Source organism: Nerophis ophidion, linkage group LG06 (assembly GCF_033978795.1).
Source record: "Nerophis ophidion isolate RoL-2023_Sa linkage group LG06, RoL_Noph_v1.0, whole genome shotgun sequence".
NCBI classification, from domain to species: Eukaryota; Metazoa; Chordata; class Actinopteri; order Syngnathiformes; family Syngnathidae; genus Nerophis; species Nerophis ophidion.
The window spans coordinates 78,932,830-78,949,742 of NC_084616.1; the positions used below are offsets into that span (position 1 = coordinate 78,932,830).

Below are 16,913 nucleotides of genomic sequence, written 5' to 3' on the forward strand. Positions count from 1 at the left end.
GAAAGGGGGTGTGAAGTTCATATTTTGTGTCAATATTCAGTGTTTTATCGTTTATAGAAAAAATTAAAATTCCATTACGTTTTTTAAGGTGGTCTGTCATAACGTTTTTAGCATTCAATCAGACATTATTTTGAGGTTTTGTATTAGTGTTCATCCATCCATCCATCTTCCTCCAATTGTCCGAGGTCGGGTCGCGGTGGCAGCAGCCTAAGCAGGGAAGCACAGACTTCTTTGAAAAAATTAAAAATTCCATTACGTTTTTTTTAAAGCGGTCTGTCATAACTTTCTTTAGCATTCAATCGGACATTATTTTGAGGTTTTGTATTAGTGTTCCTAAAAATAAATATACTGGCCCCCGGACACATTTTTTTTCTTCGAGTCAAAATAATTGCCGAGGCCTGTTCTAAAGCTTAGTGATGTATCAGATTGTAGGTGGGTTTATTTTGTACGCTTCGTGTTCATATTTCACTGTTTGTTGCATTTTTGTTGCGTTTCACTTGATTGTAAAACATGTCGATGGAAAGGGGGTGTAACTTTCATATTTTGTCAATATTCAGTGTTTTATCCTTCATAGAAAAATGTAAAATTCGATTATGTTTTTTAAGGCGATCCGTCAATAACGTTTTTAGCATTTGATCAAACATTATTGTGAGGTTTTGTATTAGTGTTCCTAAAAATAGATATACCGGCCCCCAGACACATTTTTTTCTGTAAATGTGGCCCTCGAGTCAATATAAGCCCAGGCCTGTTCTAAAGCTTAGTGATACATCGGATTGTAGGTGGGTTTATTTTGTACTCTTCACGTTCATATTTCACTGTTTGTTGCATTTTTGTCGCGTTTCACTTGATCGTAAAATATGTCGATCGAAAGGGGGTGTAACTTTCATATTTTGTCAATATTCAGTGTTTTATGGTTCATAGAAAAAATGCAAAATTCTATTATATTTTTTAAAGCGGTCTGTCATAACGCTTTTAGCATTCAATCAGACAATGTGAGGTATTGTGTTAATGTTCCTCCATCCATCCGTCTTCTTCCGCTTATCCGAGTTCGGGTCGCGGGGGCAGCAGCCTAAGCAGGGAAGCCCAGACTCCTCTCTCACATTGGGAGACATAGTCTTCCCAACGTGCCCTGGGTCTTCCCCGTGGCCTCCTACCGGTCAGACGTGCCTGTACCACCTCATCTGGCTCCTCTCCATGTGGAGGAGCAGCGGCTTTACTTTTAGTTTTCCTACAAATAGATTGTGACGGACTCTTGCCGTTGTCGTGCGGGTTCCATGGACCACTCGGGAAGGACATTGCTTTGAGCAGGTTTGACTCTTTAGATTTTTTTCAAATAAAGCTTGTCTGCGGTCGGGTCGCTTTCCAGCTCCTTCTCCACTGCTCGCTCCTCGGTCGCCTTCAGCCGCCCCCGTCGTCGCTGTCTTCGGCTCGTTCTCTCGCTCTCTCTCTTCCGGTACTGCTGCGGGTTCTCCTATTCCTTCTGCCCCGATCTCTCTTCCTTCTCCCCTTTTATGCAGCGTAAGGAAAAATGTTAATCGTTTGCCGGTGCACGATCCACGCACCTGAATTAGATTGCAGCGTCGCTCCCAGCACGCCCCGCCTCTCCGCTCAGCCGTATTCTCCGCCTCCTTGCCGCCATCTTGGGCAGGGCTCCAGTGTGCCCTGCCCGCTGCTTGTTTGCCGGCTGCGCCTCTCCACATAGATATACTCGGCCCCAAAACACATTTTTTTTTCTCTTAATGTGGTCCTCGAATCAAAATAATCGCCCAGGCCTGGTCTATGTGATCGAGGAAGAGAGCGTGCAAAGCAGGTCCATGTGTCTTGCACAGGGTGCCGTTTAAGATAGAAACATTAGTGAAGTGAATTATGTTTATATAGCGCTTTTCTCAAGTGACTCAAAGCGCTTTACATAGTGAAACCCAATATCTAAGTTACATTTAAACCAGTGTGGGTGGCACTGGGAGCAGGTGGGTAAAGTGTCTTGCCCAAGGACACAACGGCAGTGACTAGGATGGCACAAGCGGGAATCGAACCTGCAACCCTCAAGTTGCCACTTTACCAACTGAGCTATGCCGCCCCACTATTACACTTCCAATCTTCCACGGTTCCCACGTGCTTCTCTGACTAAACACTACACCTCCTCCATGGGCAAACGGAAAAACAAACAAAAAATTGCCCAAAACATGCCCTTTGTTGCCGTGACAACCTTCCTGTTGTCATGATCTGTTGCCCGGATCATGTTTTTGTATTTTCTGTTAGTTTTGCACTCTTATAGTTCCTGTTTGTGACAACTCTGAGTTTGGTTGCCATGGCTGCTGATTTTTTTCACCTGCCTCTGCTCACCTGTGTCTAATCAGAGTCACTATTTAAGCCTGCTATTGCCAGTCAGTCGGCCTGGCGTCGTTCTTCGCTTCATGCCTGGTCCACGTAAGTTTTGTTTGATGATGCCACAGCTACAAACCCCGTTTCCATATGAGTTGGGAAATTGTGTTGGATGTAAATATAAACGGAATACAACTTTGCGTCGATAACAGTCCTTCCCCTTTGGTCCAGATGAGACAATGTCGAATATTTCCAAAAACAATTTGAAATGTGGACTCGTCAGACCACAGAACACTTTTCCACTTTGCATCAGTCCTTCTTAGATGATCTCGGGCCCAGAGGAACCGGCAGCGTTTCTGGATGTTGTTGATAAATGGCTTTTGCTTTGCATAGTTTAGCTATAACTTGCACTTATAGATGTAGCTACCAACTGTATTTAGTGACAGTGGTTTTCTGAAGTGTTCCTGAGCCCATGTGGTGATATCCTTTTAGATATTGATGTCGGCTTTTGATACAGTGCCGTCTGAGGGATGGAAGGTCACGGTCATTCAATGTTGGTTTCCGGCCATGCCGCTTACGTGGAGTGATTTCTCCAGATTCTCTGAACCTTTTGATGATATTATGGAGCGTAGATGTTGAAATCCCTAAATTTCTTGCAATGTCACTTTGAGAAAGGTTGTTCTTAAACTGTTTGACTATTTGCTCACACAGTTGTGGACAAAGGGGTGTACCTCGCCCCATCCTTTCTTGTCAAAGACTGAGAAGCTGTTTTTATATCCAATCATGGCACCCACCTGTTCCCAATTAGCCTGCACACCTGTGGGATGTTCCAAATAAGTGTTTGATGAGCATTCCTCAACTTTATCAGTATTTATTGCCACCTTTCCCAACGTCTTTGTGAAGTGTTGCTGGCATCAAATTCTAAAGTTAATGATTATTTGCAAAAAAAAAAAAAAATGTTTGAGTTTGAACATGAAATATGTTGTCTTTGTAGCATATTCAACTGAATATGGCTTGAAAAGGATTTGCAAATCATTGTATTCTGTTTATATTTACATCTAACACCATTTCCCAACTCATATGGAAACGGGGTTTGTAGTTTAGACTGACCATGCGTCCTCTCTTCCCCGGACATGTCGTCGTTTGCACGGCTGTCCGGGCGGGGTTTCTTAAATGCCCCATATGTCAGGCGTTTTGAGTCAGGGTTGCGTGGCGTTTCAATGTACGTCCAGGGTTAAAAACTAAACAAACTGAGATGGTGTACGCACGCTGCAACATTCGTGAGGGAGGGGCGGAGCCAGAGAGAGCGTAACAGTTGATTGATGTTAATCGAAGCATACTTGGTCAACAGCCATACAGGTCACACTGAGGGTGGCCATATAAACAACTTTAACACTGTTACAAATATGCGCCACACTGTGAACCCACACCAAACAACAAAATGAAAAACATATTTCGGGAGAACTTCCGCACCGTAGCATAACATAAAAACAAATACCCAGAACCCCTTGCAGCACTAACTCTTCCGGGACGCTACAATATACACCAGTTAGTTTCCTTGTTTGGGAGTCTGGTGCCAAGTTGTGCTTCTTTAGCTTCTCGTGCGAACGGCACCCTTTTCTTTTGCTTGTTTCCTGTTGTTTTTGTTGGTTTAAGCTATGATTTATGACAATAAATCATACTCCTACCTTCACGCTTTGTTCGGACCCCCCTGTGTCAGCATGATAATTCTAATTAATCCAATTAATTTGCGTAGAATAGGTTTTTAAGCAATCTCAAAATTTGGGCTCTCGGAGTACCACCAAATTGACCAACATTAGAATACAGCAGCGTGGTAGGCCTAAGTAATCATCACAAACAAGGTATTCACCACACAAGGGTGTGGTGCGCGGGTCTGTGGGACCTGTTCTCATTCTTTATTAAAAGAAAAATGATATAAGTAATTTTTCAATCTGCGACTCACTGACTTTGGCTCGTTTTCTGTGAAGAACATATAACAGAATACATATTTAATGACCATCCATCTATCCATTTTCTGCTGCTTGTCCCTTTTGGGGTCACAAGGGGTTGCTGGAGCCTATCTCAGCTGTATTTGGGCGGGAGGCGGGGTACACCCTGGACAAGTCGCTCCCTCATAACAGACACCATACACCCCATAAAATTGGGTGAAAATACCTGGTGGGAACCAGCAGGGGCGCTGTTTTTTCTTTCTTTTTTTTTTAAAATAAAGTTATTTACAATATTTTTTGGTGGAAAAACTAAATAGTTTAGTATAAATGACAAAAGTGATGCATGGGAACGAAACAAAACACCAAACACTTTCAGCATCTTGTAGTGGACAAAATAAGAGAAGTGTTGGATTTTTGTTGTTGTTGTGCACACAAGCGATTCCACAACACATAATAAGACATTGTCTGTGTGTTACGGGCATCTGGTCAGGATGCAGCCCGAACGCGTCCCTTGGAAAGTGTCTAGGGCACGTCCCACCGGTAGGTGGCCACTGGGAAGACCCAGGACACGTCGGCTGGCCCGGGAACACCTCGGGATCCCCCGGGAGGAGCTGGACCAAGTGGTTGGGGAGAGGGAAGTCTGGGCTTCTCTGCTTAGGCTGCTGCCCCCGCGACCCGACTTTGGATAAGCGGAAGAAGATGGATGGATGGGGAACATATTTTAAGTAACAAAGCCTTCATTTAGAATTATTTGGTTAGGGATAGGGTTCAGGTTAGAATGTTAGGGTTAGGGCAGGGGTGTCCAAACTTTTTCCACTGAGGGCCGCACACAGAAAAATCAAAGCACGCGGGGGGGTCAAGTTGATATTATTTCATTTTCAAAACCTATATAATATACACTTTTTTTTAAATTATTTGGGCTCCTTCAAGTTAGGTATTAAGGACCCAGAAGGGTTTCAGTCTTAAACAAGGTTCAAAATAAGTCATATATTATTTTTTTCATAAAACCCTTGAACCGCTAATTGTACCTCATTATTTTTTTTTTTTTACTTTTTACAAGCTTTTTGTCGAAATCCTATTTTTGGAGACAAAATACACAATATTTTTCCCCAAAAGATTTTCAAAGTGAAATATTTAATGTGAAGTTATTGGATCCCTAAATAAGTCAATAATTCATAGCAAAATTGATTTGAATTTATTCTTTTTTAAATTTTTTATTAGCAAAGACTGTTATTAAATTCCACTAAAATCCTTAGGGATCCAAAAGTGCCCCACTCATAAAAAGGTCATGCTTTTTTAAATGTTTTATTTTTTTCATTTAACACTTAAATCTCTATTTCAGCTTCAGATAATATATATTTTAATTGGTTTAGTATATTTATAATAACAACCAATAGGATAATTAGTATTAGTCTATAATTAGTATGGAATTTTTTTCTTCTAATTTTCATATTTTTCATGTTATGTTTGTTGTATTATGTTCTTTTTGTCCTTTTAAATCAATCAATAATTTATAGCAACGTTGATTTTTATTCATTATTATTTTTTAAGAAATTATTTAAAACATGGTCTTATTAGAGTCAACAATGCAACTTTTTCAGGTTGCATGTTGCCAATTTGCTCTTTTATTCCACTTTTTATTATTAAAAAAAATATTTTAGTATTTTTAGAACAATGTGCTGCGGGCCAGTAAAACTTTAGCTGCGGGCCGCAAATGGCCCCCGGGCCACACTTTGGACACCCTTGGGTTAGGGTAACTGGTTGTATAACAAGGCCATGCAGAATACAGCATTAAGTACTTATTAATGACTGATGAAGAGCCAATATGTTACTAATATGCATGTTAATAAGCAACTAATTAATGGTGAATATATTCCCCATACGAAAGTGTTACCAATAAGCGTTTCGGGCACGTCCGACCAGTAGGAGGCCACGGGGAAGACCCAGGACACGTTGGGAAGACTATGTCTCCTGGCTGGCCTGGGAACGCCTCGGGATCCCCCGGGAAGAGCTGGGGAGAAGGCAGTCAGGGCTTCTCTGCTTAGGCTGCTGCCCCCCTGACCTGACCTCAAATAAGCGGAAAAAGGATGGATGGATGGATGGGTAATAGGACATCTGGGATGTCATTTTTGCCTGAGGTATATATATATATATATATATTTATTTTAATCCCTGTTTTTTTTCTTGCTATTTCTTCCAGGAATCTTCTGGATGTGGATACGTTCTCCAAGTCCGACCCTGGTATGTTTTGACCTCCTTTCATGCCTGATGAATATGCAGCAAAAAAAAACACACATTATGCAAATAATGGCTCACACCACCACATGGCAAATGAAGATGTTCAATAATTAAACGTTTTATTCTCGCGACAGTAAATCGAGCAATAAGGAAAAGTTTGCCGCACAAAAAACAACAACAATAACCTTAGAGCAACATTACAGAGTCAGTGTTGGAAAGACGAAAAGGCAAAAAAAAAATCCTGGATAATGTGAGGCAGAGTTCAAAAGCTACGTTCCCTGGATGTCCTCTAAAAGAATCCTGTAAACCCCCCCCCCACCCTGCTGTGGCTAATTAGGCTCAAGGGGTCGTAGAAAATTCCCGGTATTTGTGCTACAGTATGACCGTAATGTGGAAATATTTCCTGAGAAGCATACTCTCTAAAACATACAGTAAATGGTCATGTATTATTCAATAAGTTAATGCTTAATAAGAGTCCAAAGTAGAGATATGTATCATTCATATTTGAACTGATGCCACAGTACTTTTGTGTGTTTGTGTGGTAATAAATGTTCACTTAATTACAAACCCCGTTTCCATATGAGTTTTGAAATTGTTAGATGTAAATATAAACAGAATACAATGATTTGCAAATCCTTTTCAAGCCATATTCAGTTGAATATGCTACAAAGACAACATATTTGATGTCCAAATGTGAAGCAATAATCCAAAAATGGGAGTGCACCTGCAATTGTAATCACTGAGAAAGTAGCACACACACACCCTCAAATAAAGCATCAAATATTCAAATTCAACTTTCACAAGTGCATGAATGTTGTATCACAGCTAAAAACAGGCTTTAATATAAGTTGACTAAGTGAAATGTAAGTTTTCTATCTACCCAACGTCATCTTGCACGCACTAATTTGCCCTTTTAAAGTAAAGCTGCTGCCAACACAACATAAAAGGTATCTTGGCTGCTCCACCGACAATTTTAGACCTCCGAAGTAGGTGGTGTGCAGTTGCCGTGGCGACGGGAGACGGGATAACTCGCCTGATCATGAGAGAGTGTGTCGACTGAACTCCTGAAGCTGTTACCCAGAAATAAAGTCCGGCGCGTACGTTCTCTCGCAAACGTCGGCCTGAACCGCAGCTCCCTGCTGCCGGCAGCACTCGTGCACTATCGCTGTCCAATACACAAATATCTCGCTATAATCAACGTGTGTTGCCAGCTGAGGGGAGCAGTGAGCAGCAGCGGTGGCCACGCCCGGGAATAATTGTTGGTTATTTAACCCCAAATTCCAACCCTTGATGCTGAGTGCCAAGCAAGGAGGAAATGGGTCCCGTTTTTATAGTTTTTGGTATGACTCGGCCGGGATTTGAACTCACGACCTACCCATCTCAGGGCGGACACTCTAACCAAGAGGCTCTCACACTTCAACAAACAAAAAAAAAAAAAAAAACTCACTGTAACGTAGTATGCCTAAGTAATTATAAAAAAAACAAGGGAGAGGTTTTATTTGACAATTATATTTAATACTGACATTACACACAGGTTTGAACAGTAACACTTGGGTTTAAATATTGGAAAATAAAAGACTGTACTTTAATCAAGTGATTTAATCAAGTACCACTTTTGGTACATGTACCAACGTTTGGGAATAACCACTCTAAAGTATATCCAAGTTGGGTGCTGAAATGTGAGGCTTGTACTCACTTATTGGTTTCTCTTGTGTACAGTTCTCTTTCTAGTCAACATAAATGCTTTTAACTTGGATTTAGGTCTTGGCTCTACTTGGGCTTTTCCCATCACGTCGGTTTTAATCTCCTAAAGTTATCTGAAGGTTCTGTGCAGTAAAGTAAGGGCCTGGTCTTGTAAGATCCCAAATAACAAGTGCTAAATAGAGTGTACAAACGATACAATAGTGTGTACTATAAGTGGCCATGTTGCGGGTGATCTACTAAGACCGCATGTACAATTGATGAGAAGAGCAAAAGTGTTTTTTTTGCGTACTATTTTCCGTCACCATGGAGACACTCATTGCCCTCCACATTTATGCTCTCATGCTGTAACATCCTGTGTTTTGCTGCGTTCTGTAAGTAACTTGTCACGTCATTCAACGTGGTCTGTTACGTCATTTAATGTGGTTTGTCACATCATTTAAATTGGCCTGTCACGTAATTCACTTTGGTTTATCATGTCATTTAAAGCGGCTTGTCACGTCATTTAGTGTGGTTCGTCACATCATTGTGGCCTGTCACGTGATGTATGGGGTGGGGGGTTCCTCTGATGCTGATAGATCTTCTTGATCCTGCGGTATGGGGTTAAGCAAGTTTTTATTTTCATCCACGCATGCAGGGGTTGCTTTCCATATGTGTTTGGGCTTTTCAGTCCCGCATGTCTCTGTTTGTGTGTGTTTTTTCTGTTACCAACTCCAACAACGTGTCTCTGCCTGGCTGCTGCCAATAAAGGCAACCGGTGATTAGATAACTCCCCCAGCTGGGCAATCTACTCACCTGCCGCCGCTTCGTGGCCGGTCCCTACACAGCCCGTAGGCCACGCCCCCCTGCCGTTGCTCCCAGTGCCACCCAGTGGTTTGAATGTAACTCAGATATTGGGTTTCACTATCTAAAAGCGTTTTGAGTCACTAGAGAAAAGCGCTATATAAATATAAAATGATTTGTCGGGACAGATTTGGCCCTTGGGCCTTGAGTTGAACAACTGAGACTTAAAGGATGGAACAATATAATAAAAACAGTTTTATTTCATTGCCCTTGTGTGTGAAATCAAAGAAGAAAAAAACAATACCACTTTCTATACCAGGGGTCACCAAGGCGGGCACCAGGTCGCCCGTAAGGACCAGATGAGTCGCCCGCTGGCCTGTTCTAAAAATAGCTCAAATAGCAGCACTTACCAGTGAGCTGCCTCTATTTTTTAAATTGTATTTATTTACTAGCAAGCTGGTCTCGCTTTGCTCCACATTTTTAATTCTAAGAGAGACAAAACTCAAATAGAATTTGAAAATCCAAGAAAATATTTTAAAGACTTGGTCTTCACTTGTTTAAATAAATTCATTTATTTTTTTACTTTGCTTCTTATAACTTTCAGAAAGACAATTTTAAAGAAAAAATACAACCTTAAAAATGATTTTAAGATTTTTAAACACATATACCTTTTTATATTTTAAATTCCTTCCTCTTCTTTCCTGACAATTTAAATCAATGTTCAAGTATATATTTTTGCATTATTGTAAAGAATAATAAATACATTTTAATTTAATTTTTCATTTTAGCTTCATTTTTTTTGACGAATATTTGTGAAATATTTCTTCAAACTTATTTTTGATTAAAATTCAAAAAAATTATTCTGGCAAATCTAGAAAATCCTTGGACTCAAATTTAAATCTTATTTCAAAGTCTTTTGCATTTCTTTTAAAATGTTTGTTCTGGAAAATCTAGAAGAAATAATGATTTGTCTTTGTTAGAAATATAGCTTGGTCCAATTTGCTATATATTCTGACAAAGTGCAGATTGGATTTTAACTTATTTAAAACATGTCATCAAAATTCTTCATCAGGAAAAATTACTAATGATGTTCCGTAAATTATTTTTTAAATTTTTTCAAAAAGATTCAAATTAGCTAGTTTTTGTCTTCTTTTTTTCGGTTGAATTTTGAATTTCAAAGAGTCGACATAGAAGATAAACTGTTTCCAAATTTAATTTTCATTTTTTTCGTGTTTCCTCCTCTTTTAAACCGTTCAATTAAGTGTTTTTTTCATCATTTATTCCCTACAGAAAACCTTCCGTAAAAGGAAAAAAATGTACGACGGAATGACAGACAGAAATACCCATTTTTTATATATATATATAGATTTATTTATTAAAGGTAAGTTGAGCAAATAGGCTATTTCTGGCAATGTATTGAAGTGTGTATCAAACTGGTAGCCCTTGGCATGAATCAGTACCCAAGAAGTAGCTCTTGCTTTCAAGAAGGTTGCTGACCCCTGCTCTGAACATATTCAGCAAAGTGACAAGAGCTTTTAGGAAGCCCACAATAGTATTTTAACCGGAAAGTGGGTGCAAGAAAAAGAAGAAAAAAAGTGGAGCCTCTCAGAGAAAATGACAGGGAGTAGAGTGTTGTGTTTCGATATTCATCTCTTCCGCACCATTTCATTGACGCTTAGTCCGTCGCTCGCTCGCTGCAAGATGCAATCAGGCCGGAACCGTCGGCTTCCAAATGAAGCGTGCCAATCACACCTGGGGAGCAGGCCTGCGTCAGTCGCTACACTTTGTATGAGGACCCCGTTGAGAACGCCACTGATTGGCCACAGGTGTGAGTGGCACAGGAAGTATTAAGTGGCGTTACCAGTTCGTGCACAAACATCACAGGCATGCTTTTTTTTAAAAAATAATATAAAACTACATTTTTAAGTGCCCCCCCCCCCCCAGTTGTTACACATGAATTGTCGAGTTGAAAATGTTCTGGAGGGAATGTCAATTAGGTGAGTAATCAAAACGCCTGACATATGAGGCATTTAAGAAACCCCGCCCGGACAGCCGTGCAAAAGACGACATGTCCGGCGAAGAGAGGACGCATGGTCAGTCTAAACTACAAACCCCGTTTCCATATGAGTTGGGAAATGGTGTTAGATGTAAATATAAACAGAATACAATGATTTGCAAATCCTTTTCAAGCCATATTCAGTTGAATATGCTACAAAGACAACATATTTCATGTTCAAACTCATAAACTTTATTTTTTTTTGCAAATAATAATTAACTTATAATTTCATGGCTGCGACACATTCCAAAGTATCATTTAATCAATCAATGTTTACTTATATAGCCCTAAATCACTAGTGTCTCAAAGGGCTGCACAAACCACTACGACATCCTCAGTAGGCCCACATAAGGGCAAGGAAAACTCACACCCAGTGGGACGTCGGTGACAATGATGACCCAGTGAAGTAGTTGGGAAAGGGCATGTTCACCACTGTGTTACATCACCTTTTCTTTTAACACTCAATAAATGTTTGGGAACTGAGGAAAACTAATTGTTGAAGCTTTGAAAGTGGAATTCTTTCCCATTCTTGTTTTATGTAGAACTTCAGTTCTTCAACAGTCCGGGTTCTCCGCTGTCCTATTTTACGCTTCATAATGCGCCACACATTTTCCATGGGAGACAGGTCTGGACTGCAGGCAGACTAGGAAAGTATCCGCACCCCTTTTTTTTTTCTTTTTTTTATACGAAGCAACGCTGTTGTAACACGTGCTGAATGTGGCTCGGAATTGTCTTGCTGAAATAAGCAGGGGCGTCCATGAAAAAGACGGCGCTTGGATTGCAGCATATGTTGTTCCAAAAGCTGTATGTACCTTTCAGCATTAATGGTGCCTTCACAGATGTGTAAGTTACCCATGCCTTGGGCACTAATGCACCCCCATACCATCACACATGTGTAAGTTACCCATGCCTTGGGCACTAATACACCCCCATACCATCACACATGTGTAAGTTACCCATGCCTTGGGCACTAATACACCCCCATACCATCACACATGTGTAAGTTACCCATGTCTTGGGCACTAATACACCCCCATACCATCACACATGTGTAAGTTAGTCATGCCTTGGGCACTAATACACCCCCATACCATCACACATGTGTAAGTTACCCATGCCTTGGGCACTAATGCACCCCCATACCATCACACATGTGTAAGTTACCCATGTCTTGGGCACTAATACACCCCCATACCATCACACATGTGTAAGTTACCCATGCCTTGGGCACTAATACACCCCCATACCATCACACATGTGTAAGTTACCCATGCCTTGGGCACTAATACACCCCCATACCATCACACATGTGTAAGTTACCCATGCCTTGGGCACTAATACACCCCCATACCATCACACATGTGTAAGTTAGTCATGTCTTGTTCACTAATACACCCCCATACCATCACACATGTGTAAGTTAGTCATGTCTTGTTCACTAATACACCCCCATACCATCACACATGTGTAAGTTACCCATGCCTTGTTCACTAATACACCCCCATACCATCACACATGTGTAAGTTAGTCATGTCTTGTTCACTAATACACCCCCATACCATCACACATGTGTAAGTTACCCATGTCTTGGGCACTAATACACCCCCATACCATCACACATGTGTAAGTTACCCATGCCTTGGGCACTAATACACCCCCATACCATCACACATGTGTAAGTTACCCATGCCTTGGGCACTAATACACCCCCATACCATCACACATGTGTAAGTTACCCATGCCTTGGGCACTAATACACCCCCATACCATCACACATGTGTAAGTTACCCATGCCTTGGGCACTAATACACCCCCATACCATCACACATGTGTAAGTTACCCATGCCTTGGGCACTAATACACCCCCATACCATCACACATGTGTAAGTTACCCATGTCTTGGGCACTAATACACCCCCATACCATCACACATGTGTAAGTTACCCATGTCTTGTTCACTAATACACCCCCATACCATCACACATGTGTAAGTTACCCATGCCTTGTTCACTAATACACCCCCATACCATCACACATGTGTAAGTTAGTCATGTCTTGTTCACTAATACACCCCCATACCATCACACATGTGTAAGTTACCCATGTCTTGGGCACTAATACACCCCCATACCATCACACATGTGTAAGTTACCCATGCCTTGGGCACTAATACACCCCCATACCATCACACATGTGTAAGTTACCCATGCCTTGGGCACTAATACACCCCCATACCATCACACATGTGTAAGTTACCCATGCCTTGGGCACTAATACACCCCCATACCATCACACATGTGTAAGTTACCCATGCCTTGGGCACTAATACACCCCCATACCATCACACATGTGTAAGTTACCCATGCCTTGGGCACTAATGCACCCCCATACCATCACACATGCTGGCTTTTACACTTTGCGTCGATAACAGTCTGGATGGTTTGCTTCCCCTTTGGTCCGGATGACACAATGTCAAATATTTCCAAAAACAATTTGAAATGTGGACTCGTCAGACCACAGAACACTTTTCCACTTTGCATCAGTCCATCTTAGATGATCTCGGGCCCAGAGAAGCCGGCGGCGTTTCTGGATGTTGTTGATAAATGGGTTTTGCTCTGCATAGTAGAGCTTTAACTTGCACTTACAGATGTAGCGACCAACTGTATTTAGTGACAGTGGTTTTCTGAAGTGTTCCTGAGCCCATGTGGTGATATCCTTTAGAAATTGATATTGGTTTTTGATTCAGTGCCGTCTGAGGGATGGAAGGTCACGGTCATTCAATGTTGGTTTCCGGCCATGCCGCTTACGTGGAGTGATTTCTCCAGATTCTCTGAACCTTTTGATGATATTATGGAGCGTAGATGTTGAAATCCCTAAATTTCTTGCAATGTCACTTTGAGAAAGGTTGTTCTTAAACTGTTTGACTATTTGCTCACGCAGTTGTGGACAAAGGGGTGTACCTCGCCCCATCCTTTCTTGTGAAAGACTGAGCATTTTTGGGGAAGCTGTTTTTATATCCAATCATGGCACCCACCTGTTCCCAATTAGCCTGCACACCTGTGGGATGTTCCACATAAGTGTTTGATGAGCATTCCTCAACTTTATCAGTATTTATTGCCACCTTTCCCAACTTCTTTGTCACGTGCTGCTGGCATCAAATTCTAAAGGTAATGAATATTTGCCCAAAAAAATGTTTATGAGTTTGAACATGAAATATGTTGTCTTTGTAGCATATTCAACTGAATATGGCTTGAAAAGGATTTGCAAATCATTGTATTCTGTTTATATTTACATCTAACACCATTTCCCAACTCATATGGAAATGAGGTTTGTGTAAATATATATTTATTTGTATGTATATATATATATATATATAATTAATATATACACCCCGTATTTTTCGGACTAAAAGTTTTTTTCATAGTGACTTATACTGTGGAGCGACTTATGTGTGAAATTATTAACACATTACCGTAAAATATCACATATTATTTATGTCATTCGCGGAAGAGACTAAGAAAATGTCAGCAATTGTCACAACTCCCACGTCAACCAATAAGAATTCGGCGGGGGAGGGTCATGGCAGAAGTGCATTGTGGGTCGTGAGATGGTCAAAAATTCAACCAGAAGCTTGTGGATGTCTACCAAAGGCGCCTTATTGCATAACCAAATATTATGTAAATTTGCTTACATTTTCAGTAAAGCAATAATAAATTCATAAAAGAAGCAAACTTCATGAATGTTTTTGTGACCAACAAGTATGTTCTCCAATTACTCTATCACACAAAAAAATAGGAGTTGTAGAAATGATTGGAAAAAGTCAAGACAGCCATTATGTTCTTTACCACGACTGTAGATGATCTTTGATGGGCGTTCTTGCAGTGCACTGGACACATGTGACCTTATTGCATCTTCATTTGGAATCTTCATCATGGGGAAATGTACAATGCAACAAATAAGAGTGATGTATTGATCAGGTGTTTTTCCTTCTTGAGGATGCACCATCCCCTCAGTCCTCCACATGGAGGCCACATCACCTTCCCCTCAGTCCTCCACATGGAGGCCACATCACCTTCCCCTCAGTCCTCCACATGGAGGCCACATCACCTTCCCCTCAGTCCTCCACATGGAGGCCACATCACCTTCCCCTCAGTCCTCCACATGGAGGCCACATCACCTTCCCCTCAGTCCTCCACATGGAGGCCACATCACCTTCCCCTCAGTCCTCCACATGGAGGCCACATCACCTTCCCCTCAGTCCTCCACATGGAGGCCACATCACCTTCCCCTCAGTCCTCCACATGGAGGCCACATCACCTTCCCCTCAGTCCTCCACATGGAGGCCACATCACCATCACCTCAGTCCTCCACATGGAGGCCACATCACCTTCCTCTCAGTCCTCCACATGGAGGCCACATCACCTTCCCCTCAGTCCTCCACATGGAGGCCACATCACCTTCCCCTCAGTCCTCCACATGGAGGCCACATCACCTTCCCCTCAGTCCTCCACATGGAGGCCACATCACCATCACCTCAGTCCTCCACATGGAGGCCACATCACCTTCCTCTCAGTCCTCCACATGGAGGCCACATCACCTTCCCCTCAGTCCTCCACATGGAGGCCACATCACCTTCCCCTCAGTCCTCCACATGGAGGCCACATCACCTTCCTCTCAGTCCTCCACATGGAGGCCACATCACCTTCCCCTCAGTCCTCCACATGGAGGCCACATCACCTTCCCCTCAGTCCTCCACATGGAGGCCACATCACCTTCCCCTCAGTCCTCCACATGGAGGCCACATCACCTTCCCCTCAGTCCTCCACATGGAGGCCACATCACCTTCCCCTCAATCCTCCACATGGAGGCCACATCACCTTCCCCTCAGTCCTCCACATGGAGGCCACATCACCTTCCCCTCAGTCCTCCACATGGAGGCCACATCACCTTCCCCTCAGTCCTCCACATGGAGGCCACATCACCTTCCCCTCAGTCCTCCACATGGAGGCCACATCACCTTCCCCTCAGTCCTCCACATGGAGGCCACATCACCTTCCCCTCAGTCCTCCACATGGAGGCCTCATCATCACATCATCATTCCGCCCGCAGCAAGACGACTGCACCTTTTTCAGCGGGTGATCCACTGCAATCAAATCCGACTTTTATGAAAATGTGCCGTTAGCGCATGAAAGCCTCCGTGATTTTTTTTTTTTCTTTTTCCGGGGAATTGAACAATCTGCCATCACAGCAGGGGCGCAGCCGGCGTACAAAGATGGCTGCAGTTGTGTCAGAGTAGGCAGTGATGTTTGAACCGTCAAAGAAGCAAAAGATTCCATCATAGAAAATGTGTTATTTGTCACTTCCACGCAAGTTGTGAGGATTTAATTTATTCATTTTAAAAAGAGACATTCCTGGTGATTAAGTAAACAATGGTTGTAAAAAACAGCAAAGCGAGTTCTGTCAAATAGATGATCTTTGACTGACGTTTTTGAATTGGATGGCTAAGAAAAAAATATGACCGTTTTTGCAGTTGGTCCTTAGCAACAGCAAAGTGGTTCTGCATATAAAGGATCTTTGACTATTGTTTTGGCAGTAGATTACTGAAAACAGCAAGATACCAAAAAGATGGAAAATATTAGATTTTTTTCCGCGCCACTTACTTAGAAAACCCAGTCAATTCCCAAAAATAGCAGAACACCAGTCACGGAGAGGACCTTTGACCAGCATTTTTACAGAAAATTCCCTTTACTAAAAAATATCAAGAAGCTCGTGTCAAAAGATCCTTGACTGTTTCTGCAGTGGATTACTAAAAACCGCAGAGTGCTCAGGTCAAATAGAGGATCTTTGACTAGTGTTTTTGAATT

At 41.9% G+C, this 16,913-nt stretch overlaps 1 protein-coding gene across 1 annotated transcript in view; it reads left to right on the forward strand.

Annotated features, from left to right (window-relative positions):
- LOC133555287 (copine-9-like) overlaps window positions 1-16,913 on the forward strand; it is a 271,759-nt gene that overhangs the window by 48,991 nt on the left and 205,855 nt on the right. The window contains exon 5 of the mRNA XM_061904929.1: window positions 6,472-6,512. Within this exon, the coding sequence (XP_061760913.1) occupies window positions 6,472-6,512 (41 nt within the window). The remainder of the gene's footprint in view (window positions 1-6,471; window positions 6,513-16,913) is intronic.